Consider the following 12041-nt stretch of genomic DNA (forward strand, 5'->3'; position numbering starts at 1 on the left):
ACCAACTATTGAATTTAATAGCAGGATGGGTCATTCATCTTTTTCTATATCTTTAGACCGTGAACGTGTAACGGAAGTCACTTTTTCCGATATCATATCTCAGAGATTTTACAGTATTTTGGAATAAAATGAAGCCAGTAATAAAAGTATATATTTTGTAAAACTTGTGGTGTAATATGTTATCGGAAGGAACAACGACGTCCCTACCATGAAATAACAACTATTTTACGACCACCTATAAGCAATAAACAATACTTAATAAATGTCACGTCTAGCTTTATTTGTTTAAATTCGGATTTTACCCGAGGTAACATTTAACGTATGTTAAAACAGCATATCTGGTGAATAAACCAATTCAATGAATTATATAACAGTCATAAATTGATTGGCAAGGGTAAGCAACAGAACTTTCACGGAAGAAAATTCGACACTACAGTTGACTGTTTGCCCCGCCGGATACCATGACAGTTTCGTCCGTTATGTACGATGCATCATCGGACGCCAGGAAGGACACAATCCCAGCACACTCATGTGGCTCGCCGATTCTATAATTACATTATAAATATTACCTAATGATCATTGGATGGCAATGATATTATAATATTACAGTCATACAATACAGTATCGTCGATATTGTTGAGTCCTTTCCAGATCAAAGGGCCTTTAGTTATGGAATATTACATGTTATATATATAATATTTGGGATCTTTTAGCAGAAATCGGTCCCTGTTCCTGGTTTTGAGAGTGTTTGTATAACTATAAGATAACTTCCAATTTCTATGGAAACTTGTCTCAAGACATTTATCTGAAAAGAGCACATAAGGTTTGGACACTTAATTACCTTCCAAGCTTGATACCTTGTGAAACAATCTTCAAGTTATTGGGATCTTTCCATATCTGAAAAGATTACAAATTACGCAATTTTTCATATTGTCCAGAACTTTGTACAGATGTTGGTTCTCTGTGTATCACGAAAACATCAATTGTATATATTTGACTCTCAAATGTTAAAAATATACTTATTTGCTAAATAGGTAAAACATGAAAGAGTATACTTCGCAGTTAGTATATAAATTAAATTAGCTGAACTCGTTACAATGGTGTTGGCAGAGTATTTATATCTATATAAGATATCAACTGGTTAAGGTATGATAATGATCGTAGTTATGAACATACCGCTTCACTAAACCTCGTTTTGATTAGTCCAGGTGCGAGGCAGTTAACCCGAATATTCATCGGCGATAGCTGATGCACTAAAGCTTTCTTTAAACCCAGGAGGGCTGTTTTGCTGACTCCGTATGGCCCTATAATCTTATAGTATATCAAACAGTGTATATAATGAGTCAATGCAAACATACTCATATTTCTAACATTATTCAAAACTTGATTATGATATAAGTTAATGATATATAATGTATTACAGCCTACTCTAAAAACGAAAATGATATATAATGTATTACAGCCTACTCTAAAAACGAAAATGATATATAATGTATTACAGCCTACACTAAAAACGAAAATGATATATAATGTATTACAGCCTACTTTAAAAACGAAAATGATATATAATGTATTACAGCCTCTACTCTAAAAACGAAAATGATATATAATGTATTACAGCCTACACTAAAAACGAAAATGATATATAATGTATTACAGCCTCTACTCTAAAAACGAAAATGATATATAATGTATTACAGCCTCTACTCTAAAAACGAAAATGATATATAATGTATTACAGCCTCTACTCTAAAAACGAAAATGATATATAATGTATTACAGCCTACACTAAAAACGAAAATGATATATAATGTATTACAGCCTACACTAAAAACGAAAATGATATATAATGTATTACAGCCTACTCTAAAAACGAAAATGATATATAATGTATTACAGCCTACACTAAAAACGAAAATGATATATAATGTATTACAGCCTACACTAAAAACGAAAATGATATATAATGTATTACAGCCTACTCTAAAAACGAAAATGATATATAATGTATTACAGCCTACACTAAAAACGAAAATGATATATAACATTTATAAAGCGCGCTACCTTATTTGCTAATTTTTCTAGTGTTATAAAAGTTTTGGAAGTAAAAAGTATCAAATAGATATTTTCTTATGTTTGTAATGTTTTGGGATTTAGAAAATTGATATCTCTTACCGCACTTGGATCATATGCACCAGTAGAAGACACGAGTATTATAGACCCTCCTCTACAACGTTAAACAGCATGTAAATCTTGTGTTACAGAAGATTAATTTAGTCACGATAAAAATAAAATAACTTTAATACGCAGCTATGATGAAGATGGGTGAGGATACAACCCGCATAAGATTCAAGCTCTACGCACCGATGTACGTGCCTCTAGTTTAAAAAGGTCAAATATTCACTTTTATCAATAAGGGTATGTCAAGGCACAACTGGTAGAAGGTGAGGTTAAAACACACCGGCATAAGCTGGGGACAAGACATACAAATGTAAGGCGAGGTCAAGACAGAGTAGGTAGAGGGAAGGGCAAGACACAGTCTTTATAAGGTGGGGTCATGACACAGCCTGTATAAGGTGGGGTCAAGACACAGCCGGTCTAAGATGAGGCCAAGACACACCGGCATAAGGTGAGGTCAAGACACAGCCTGTATAAGGTTGGGTCAAGACACAACGGCATAAGGTGAGGTCAAGACACCGCCTGTATAAGGTGAGTCAAGACACAGCCGTCTAAGGTGAGGCCAAGACACACCGGTATAAGGTGAGGTCATGACACAGCCTGTATAAGGTGGGGTCAAGACACAGCCTAGTAAAAGGTGGGGTCAAGACACAGTCGGTGTAATATGAGGCCAAGACACACCGGCATAAGGTTGGGTCAAGACACAACGGCATAAGGTGAGGTCAAGACACCGCCTGTATAAGGTGAGTCAAGACACAGCCGTCCAAGGTGAGGCCAAGACACACCGGCATAAGGTGAGGTCAAGGCACAGCCATTGCAAGGTGAGGTCAGGACACAGCCGGTGTAATGCGAGGTCAGGACACAGCCGATATCAGGTAAGGTCAAGACACAAGTGCATAAGGTAAGGTCAAGACACAGCCGGTAAAAAGCGAGGTCAAGACACACCGGCATAAGATGAGGTCAAGACACAGTCGGTCTAAGGTGAGGTCAAGAGACACAGATATAAGGTGAGGTCAAGGCACACAAATATAAGGTGAGGTCAAGACATACAAATATCAGGTGAGGCCAAGACACACCGGCATAAGGTGAGGTCATGGCACAGCCGGTATAAGGTGAGGTCAAGACATTCAGATATTAGGTGAGGTCAAGGCACACCGGCATAAGGTGAGGTCAAGACACAGCCAATCTAAGGTGAGGTCACGAAACACCGGCATAAGGTGAGGTCAAGGCACACAAATATAAGGTGAGGTCAAGACATACAAATATAAGGTGGGGCCAAGACACACCGGCATGAGATGAGGTCAGGACACAGCCGGTATAAGGTGAGGCCAAGACACCGCCTGTATAAGGTGAGTCAAGACACAGCCAGTATAAGGTGAGGTCAAGACACACAGATATAAGGTGAGGTCAGGACACAGCCGGTATAAGGTGAGGCCAGGACACACCGGTATAAGATGAGGTCAGGACACAGCCGGTCAAAAGCGAGGTCAAGACACACCGGCATAAGATGAGGTCAATACACAGCCGGTGTAATGCGAGGTCAGGACACAGCCGATATCAGGTAAGGTCAAGACACAAGAGCATAAGGTGAGGTCAAGACACAGCCGGTAAAAAGCGAGGTCAAGACACACCGGCATAAGATGAGGTCAAGACACAGTCGGTCTAAGGTGAGGTCAAGAGACACAGATATAAGGTGAGGTCAAGGCACACAAATATAAGGTGAGGCCAAGACACACCGGCATAAGATGAGGTCAGGACACAGCCGGTATAAGGTGAGGTCAAGACACTTAGATATTAGGTGAGGTCAAGACACACCGGCATAAGGTGAGGTCAAAACACAGCCAATCTAAGGTGAGTTCACGAAACACCGGCATAAGGTGAGGTCAAGACACACAAATATAAGGAGAGGTCAAGACACACCGACATCAGATGAAGTCAGGACACAGCCGGTATAAGGTGAGGTCAAGACACACCGGCATAAGGTGAGGTCAAGGCACACAAATATAAGGTGAGGTCAAGACATACAAATATAAGGTGGGGCCAAGACACACCGGCATAGGTGAGGTCAAAACACAGCTTGTATATGTTTGGGTCAAGACACATCGACATTAGGTGAGGTCAAGGCACAGCCAGTGCAAGGTGAGGTCAGGACACAGCCGGTGTAATGCGAGGTCAGGACACAGCCGATATCAGGTAAGGTCAAGACACAAGAGCATAAGGTGAGGTCAAGACACAGCCGGTAAAAAGCGAGGTCAAGACACACCGGCATAAGATGAGGTCAAGACACAGTCGGTCTAAGGTGAGGTCAAGAGACACAGATATAAGGTGAGGTCAAGGCACACAAATATAAGGTGAGGTCAAGACACACCGGCATAAGATGAGGTCAGGACACAGCCGCTATAAGGTGAGGCCAAGACACACTGGTATAAGGCGAGGTCAGGACACAGCCGGTATAAGGTGAGGTCAAGACATACAAATATAAGGTGAGGCCAAGACACACTGGTATAAGGCGAGGTCAGGACACACTGGTATATGGCGAGGTCAAGACACACCGGTATAAATTCAAATCATCACGATCGGCATAAAGACATGTCAAAAGGTCAATTCATGTTATAGCATCTAAATGGATACAATGAAAATCAGGTAATATGTAATCGTATACATCTATTATAATGTAACAAAACACATATATATCACAAATTATACCAACATATCAACATAAAACTAGGACAAACTATGAACAAAAGACTCCTGAAGTAGTGGGATGAGAATGAGACAAGGAAGAGTAAGCGTCTTCTGTTTCATTGACGGCATCCATCATATATTTCTTAGTCAACTTAAATATCAACTGTCACGTTCTAACTTGACAAAAGGGTGTACAGTAACGGAGCCAGCGGGCAAACTAATGAGCATCGCGCAAATAAAATATGTCTCAATGAGATCACTATGACCATTGTAAAACTTCCCCATAATTTTCATCTTTTGAAACCCAGTGTTACGAGTTTGTCTGTCAGTTAACGGCTTCTTACACGAAAATCGTGAGTAGGAGAAAATATCCTTGAATATACGGAAATTTAAATGATCACGTTTATTAAGTGGAAAGCTGGCCAGAACTAATCTTTTTAAGATATGTAGCTACTTACCCACGCTTCTGCATATAAGGGACAATAGCTTTACAGAGTAAAAATGTGGTTTTCACGTTAATGTCGAAAATCTGAAAAAATGAAAATACATGCATTTTATTCTGTTTGCTTCGTGATCTTTTGTAAAGGTACTTATATCTGAGTTAGAGGATTGTGTTAAAGGTACTTATATCTGAGTTAGAGGATTGTGTTAAAGGTACTTATATCTGAGTTAGAGGATTGTGTTAAAGGTACTTATATCTGAGTTAGAGGATTGTGTTAAAGGTACTTATATCTGAGTAAGAGGATTGTGTTAAAGGTATTTATATCTGAGTTAGAGGATTGTGTTAAAGGTACTTATATCTGAGTTAGAGGATTGTGTTAAAGGTATTTATATCCGAGAGGATTGTGTTAAAGGTATTTATATCTGAGAGGATTGTGTTAAAGGTATTTATATCTGACTGACAGGATTGTGTTAAAGGTATTTAACGAGAGGATTGTGTTAAAATATATCTGACACAGGATTGTGTTAAAGGTACTTATATCTGACAGAGGATTGTGTTAAAGGTATTTATATACAGAGGATTGTGAAAAGGTATTTATATCATGACACAGGATTGTGTTAAAGGTACTTATATCTGAGTTAGAGGATTGTGTTAAAGGTAATATATCTGAGTTAGAGGATTGTGTTAGAAGGTACTTATATATACAGACACAGGTGTTAGGATTGTGTTAAAGGTAATATATCTGACAGGATTGTGTTAAAGGTACTTATATCTGAGTAAGAGGATTGTGTTAAAGGTACTTATATCATACACAGGATTGTGTTAGAAAAGGTAATATACTGACACTGGTGTTAGAAAACGTAATATACATACACAGGTGTTAGAAAACGTAATATACATACACAGGTGTTAGAAAAGGTAATATACTGACACTGGTGTTAGAAAACGTAATATACATACACAGGTGTTAGAAAAGGTAATATACATACAGGATTGTGTTAAAATGTGTACATACACTAGGCAATAGACCAACTAATATACATACACAGGTGATTATTCACAAACTTTGTAATATCCGGGCACTATCAAAAATAAATAATATAAAAATGTCGATGTCAAAAAATATCTGAAATCCCAATTATTTGATATCCGCATTTAATCTACTGACACAGGTGTTAGAAAACGTAATATACTGACACAGGTGTTAGGAAACGTAATCTACTGACACAGGTGTTAGAAAACGTAATGTACATACACAGGTGTTAGAAAACGTAATATACATACACAGGTGTTAGAAAAGGTAATATACTGACACTGGTGTTAGAAAACGTAATATACATACACAGGTGTTAGAAAACGTAATATACATACACAGGTGTTAGAAAAGGTAATATACTGACACAGGTGTAAGAAAACGTAATATACTGACACAGGTGTTAGAAAACGTAATATACATACACAGCTGTTAGAAAACGTAATATACATAGAAAACGTAATATACTGACACAGGTGTTAGAAAACGTAATATACATACACAGGTGTTAGAAAACGTAATATACATACACAGCTGTTAGAAAACGTAATATACATACACAGCTGTTAGAAAACGTAATATATATACACAGGTGTTAGAAAACGTAATTTACTGACACAGGTGTTAGAAAACGTAATCTACTGACATAAGTGTTAGAAAACGTAATCTACTGACACAGGTGTTAGAAAACGTAATCTACTGACACAGGTGTTAGAAAACGTAATATATATACACAGGTGTTAGAAAACGTAATCTACATACACAGGTGTTAGAAAACGTAATGTACATACACAGCTGTTAGAAAACGTAATATACATACATTGGTGTTAGAAAACGTAATCTACTGACACAGGTGTTAGAAAACGTAATCTACTGACACAGGTGTTAGAAAACGTAATATATATACACAGGTGTTAGAAAACGTAATCTACATACACAGCTGTTAGAAAACGTAATATATATACACAGGTGTTAGAAAACGTAACCTACTGACACAGGTGTTAGAAAACGTAATATACATACACAGGTGTTAGAAAACGTAATATACTGACACAGGTGTTAGAAAACGTAATCTACTGACATAAGTGTTAGAAAACGTAATCTACTGATACAGGTGTTAGAAAACGTAATGTACTGACACAGGTGTTAGAAAACGTAATCTACTGACATAAGTGTTAGAAAACGTAATCTACTGACACAGGTGTTAGAAAACGTAATGTACATACACAGCTGTTAGAAAACGTAATATACATACATTGGTGTTAGAAAACGTAATATACATACACAGGTGTTAGAAAGCGTAATATACATACACTGGTGTTAGAAAACGTAATATACATACACAGGTGTTAGAAAACGTAATCTACTGACACAAGTGTTAGAAAAGGTAATCTACTGACACAGGTGTTAGAAAACGTAATCTACTGACACAGGTGTTAGAAAACGTAATATACTGACACAGGTGTTAGAAAACGTAATATACTGACACAGGTGTTAGGAAACGTAATATATATACACAGGTGTTAGAAAACGTAATCTACATAAACAGATAACAAGATTTCAAAATAGATGTCATTACTGTTACTATGACAAGTGATTTCCTTTTCATGTATTGATATTGACATTTGGAGGCGACCTGTCGGAATGTTTGTAGAAAACAAAAAATATACATTAGTGTAAGCGCGATAGAGGTTAAGATTCACCAATAGCACATTTAGATTATCTGCGGATACTGCACGCAGCTCAATCTGAATTTCATATCAACATCGAAGTGTGATTTGCTTCCACCAGTAATAAAACATGTAATGATTGTAATCATTTATATCAGGACATCGTATGAAGCAATTTCAATGCTCCCTCGAATAGCTTATTGACAGGTTTGCCTGCGGATATCCGTAGGTAGATAACCTCGATAAACTCACACTCAGTATAGGACCAAAGTACGGGTTAACGGCCGCGTTTGCCACAAATATATCTATACCGCCATACTGGTCCATGGCCTGTAATGTAAACAAAATAACGATAGATACATAGTTAAAGAAACGATGTTAAAATATGAATGTTGTTCGGTTTTTATAGGCTGTGAATAATTTTACTCGAACATTTAGGAACAATAATATTAACATCATTCGTGCTTACATTTTAATTCAGCCAGCCAAATGGAGCAGGTCTTATTTGATAAAAGCTCGATTAGAATTAACCAGTGGGTGTGGAAAACTTTTGATTGTTCGAATTAAAAAAAAAAGTCTGGGCATAATCAACAATGGCTAAGAAAATATCTGACCTGTCTTAAAAAAGCGTGAGTTGTGAAATGCTGATTAAGCAAAAAAGAATTTCAGAGCATAAATTTCGTAATAAATGACCAGAAAATGAACACCATATTGATACATTCTCGACACTCCTGGGGTTATGATCACTTCCATGGTGCAGAGAGCGGAAGTGATCGTAACTCCGGGAGTAGCGAGCATGTATTTTAGATGGATCAAGAAGATCTGCGAATGGTTTGAAAACAAATTTCCATGTCATTCTTTATGTCTATTTTTCAATCATTTTGGCTTTAACGATAAGTCCTTGTGATATCGCATATCCTTCCATTGTTAACATATACAGCATTGTTTTATCTACATTAGCTCCCTTACCGTGGTCACAAGTCGTTCTCTGTCTTCCTGTTTCCCGACATGACATACCACACCTACGACGTCCAGGTTTTGTGACTTGAGCTTGTTAACGGCAGCGTCCACATTAGCCTGCTTCCGGCTGCTCACGACCACTTTGGCTCCATCTTTAGCAAGCCTCTCTGCAATGGCGTACCCGATACTGCATCAACAAAGGAAAATGGAAAAGTCCGTTGAAAAGTCGTATGACATTACAGTTGCACTACATACCGTGGCTTATGTACATCATACATGTGGTATCGTGAAACATTCTATTCGACATGGACTTGACAACAGAAATCGTTCAATTTTTTTTCTCCTTATTGCTATTCTGCTATTCCAGAACGCCTGATTGAATTTGACCAAATTTGGTCAAAAGGATATTGAAGGAAAGAAAACACATTTTGCACAAAATATGAAACTGACAAAATATGCAAAAAAAAAAAAAATGTTTGACACAAACTGCTGTTCACAAGAAGAAGGGTTTTAGATTTTTCGTTGAGAAATTTTGATTTATCCCCACCCACTTTATCCAAGGATGCTCGGGATAAGGACGGTTGTTTTGATCTCAGAGGGATCTTGGCGCCCATCATTGTTTGATTTTTACTTGCTCTTTGAAAGTTGGATCTTTTCCCTTCTTTTCTCTTCTCTTCTCTTTTTTTCTCTGTTTTTGCTCTTCATGATAAGAAATTTGAACATTCTAGCAGAAATAGCGATGACAACCTTTACCTGCTAAATTTAACATGGTCGCCTGAAAATTATTTTGTTTCTTCTGATCAGTCCCAAAATTAAACAGACACAAGTAGAGACCAAGGGAACATATGTATGAAAATTGTGAGACATCCATTCAGCACTTCTTAAGAAATAGAGATAACAATCTTTACTAGGCGAAATGCAAGATGGCTGCCTGTCAGCCATTTTGTTTTTCTGATCAGTCTCAAAATTAGATGGGCACATCTAGAGACCAAGAGGATTCTGTAATAAAATCTGAGAAAGATCTATGCAGCATTTCTCAAGAAATAGGGACAAAAGGGAACCTACATATAAAATTTAAAGTAGATCAATCTAGAACTTCTCAAGAAATAGCAATAACAAACTTTACTAGGCAAAATCCTAGATGGCCACCTATCGGCCATTTTGTTTTTCTGATCAGCCCCACAATTAGATGGACACAGCTAGAAATCAAGGGAAACCTACATATGTTATTTGAGAGAGGTCCGTCAATTTCTTTTCAAGAAATAACGATAACAGATTTCTTTGAAAAATCCAACATGGCGCCTGTCAACCATTTTGTTTTTCTGATCAGTCCCAAAATCAAACGGAAACAACTGGGGACCAAGGGGAACCTACAGATGAAATGTGAGAAAGATCCAACGGTTTCGTCTGAAGAAATAGCGATAACAAAACTTGTTTACGGACGGACTGGCGGACGGATCACGAACCACGGACGTAGGACGATTTGAATAGCCCACCATATATGAATGATGCTCCAAGTACTACGGTGATGCGTAAATACAATAGTATACATGTGTGACAATGTGTTATTTATGCTTTTTAATTTTACCTAAGTACTAGGGCATGTTTTGACAATGTCAGAAATGCATATTTTATATCTTCTGACATGGGTCAGGTTGTTAACTTTATATGTATTTTTTTTTAGTTATAGAATGCCAGGTAAGTATGTCTTGTGATGTGAATTGTACTCACTATTACCTGTATGAATCCCATATATGGTAAATACACGTACATGCACAAGTTTGACCTATGACAGCTACTGACCTGTCCAGTGAACCGACATTGACGATTTTGATTGGCTAGATTCCATCATGAGAGGGAAAGTAAGCTTGATTTGAACATCGGTATTCAGTTCTTTGTTAGAGAACAGATTTAGATTCCCAAGGGGAAAGATGCATTTTTGATTAGAAAGAAACGGAGATACATTATAATTGGTAAGTTATATGTTTATTAATATTTCAGAATATTGTAGTTAATTTATTGTTTAATATATATTACAATAAATTAGTCCTGTAGAATAAATGTATTTTTTTAATATAAAGTATATAGTATAATACTTGTATCATTTTTCTCTTTGGAAGTTTGGCTATCCCAAGTTTATCTGCAGTGCTACAAAGTTGCCTGATCATATTTTTAATTCTCAATTTGTGTTGTCTATTGTCATGTTAAACGGTATATGACAAGTATTAAGTAGTTGTATTAATTTTATAGATAATTGGAGAGTGATAGCGGGAGACAGCATAGTTTCAAGTGTGTATATTAGAGAACCTCTATAAACCTCTACACCATATGTAGGGTGAGTTTACTATACAAAATTATTACGTTGAAATGTATATTCGATGTTAATGAATATGAAATATGGATAGTATATGTATTTTTCAGGAAAGTAAGACAATTTAGTCATAGAAGTATTTTACTGTGTTTTGTATTATTTAATCATATAACAGTACTGTATAATTAATGTTAATTTAAATAATCTAATTATATTGTAAAGTTGGTAAACAATTTATATTCGCCATAATTTAGATAATAGAGGAAAAAATAGGTAATTATACAGTGCGAGAGTTATGTCCCCTGATGTTGTGTGTGCAATACTAAGTGTTTGTCTTTGTTTCTTTTCTAGGGTTTTTTTATGCATTGAATAAATGTTATTAAGAATAAAACAAGCTTTGGCGTGGTGTTTTCACCCTGTTACACATGCACATGTCTTTATGTACATTTGTACATTTTGAATTTGTTCAACGAGTGAAGTAGTACTTGCATTACTTACATAATTTCCAAATGAGCAAATCGTTATTTTGTTTAGGAGGCGAAATGCTATGCAAATCTAGCTGTACACTCTAACGGGACAACACAGAATTGTAGATCACTCTTGTCTAGTCTACTATAACAGAAAAACTTTGCTCCCAGACAGTTGTACGAGTACAAACATTTCGACGGTTATGGCGGACCGGCTACATTTATGAAGAAAAATATGTTACCCGTCCGTCGAGGCTGTTACAACCGCTATTTTCCCAGCTAGCTTCTGAGCCAT

At 36.7% G+C, this 12041-nt stretch overlaps 1 protein-coding gene across 1 annotated transcript; it reads right to left on the reverse strand.

Moving 5' to 3' along the window:
- Positions 1-430: 430 nt before the first annotated feature.
- LOC132561132 (dehydrogenase/reductase SDR family member 4-like) lies at positions 431-12041 on the reverse strand. Its single transcript, XM_060225863.1, has 8 exons — positions 11989-12041; positions 8978-9155; positions 8261-8338; positions 5322-5422; positions 2176-2227; positions 1177-1311; positions 842-897; positions 431-545 (listed from the first exon to the last, which is right to left on the reverse strand). The coding sequence occupies exons 1-8, from the start codon at positions 12039-12041 to the stop codon at positions 431-433; spliced, it is 768 nt and encodes a 255-aa protein (XP_060081846.1).

This window comes from Ylistrum balloti, unplaced genomic scaffold (genome assembly GCF_031769215.1).
Source record: "Ylistrum balloti isolate Yb309-2 unplaced genomic scaffold, AGI_CSIRO_Ybal_v1 Utg371150, whole genome shotgun sequence".
NCBI classification, from domain to species: Eukaryota; Metazoa; Mollusca; class Bivalvia; order Pectinida; family Pectinidae; genus Ylistrum; species Ylistrum balloti.

What these genes read in the sequence shown, in the direction of transcription:
- LOC132561132 (XM_060225863.1), bottom strand. Translation starts at nt 12,041, where the DNA reads ATGGCTCAGAAGCTAGCTGGGAAAATAGCGGTTGTAACAGCCTCGACG. An exon ending in ACTTTGGTCCTATACTGAGT is followed by an intron (nt 5,423 to 8,260) that starts GTGAGTTTATCG and finishes CGAAGCAAACAG; the next exon opens with AATAAAATGCATGTATTTTC. An exon ending in AAACGAGGTTTAGTGAAGCG is followed by an intron (nt 898 to 1,176) that starts GTATGTTCATAA and finishes TAATCTTTTCAG; the next exon opens with ATATGGAAAGATCCCAATAA.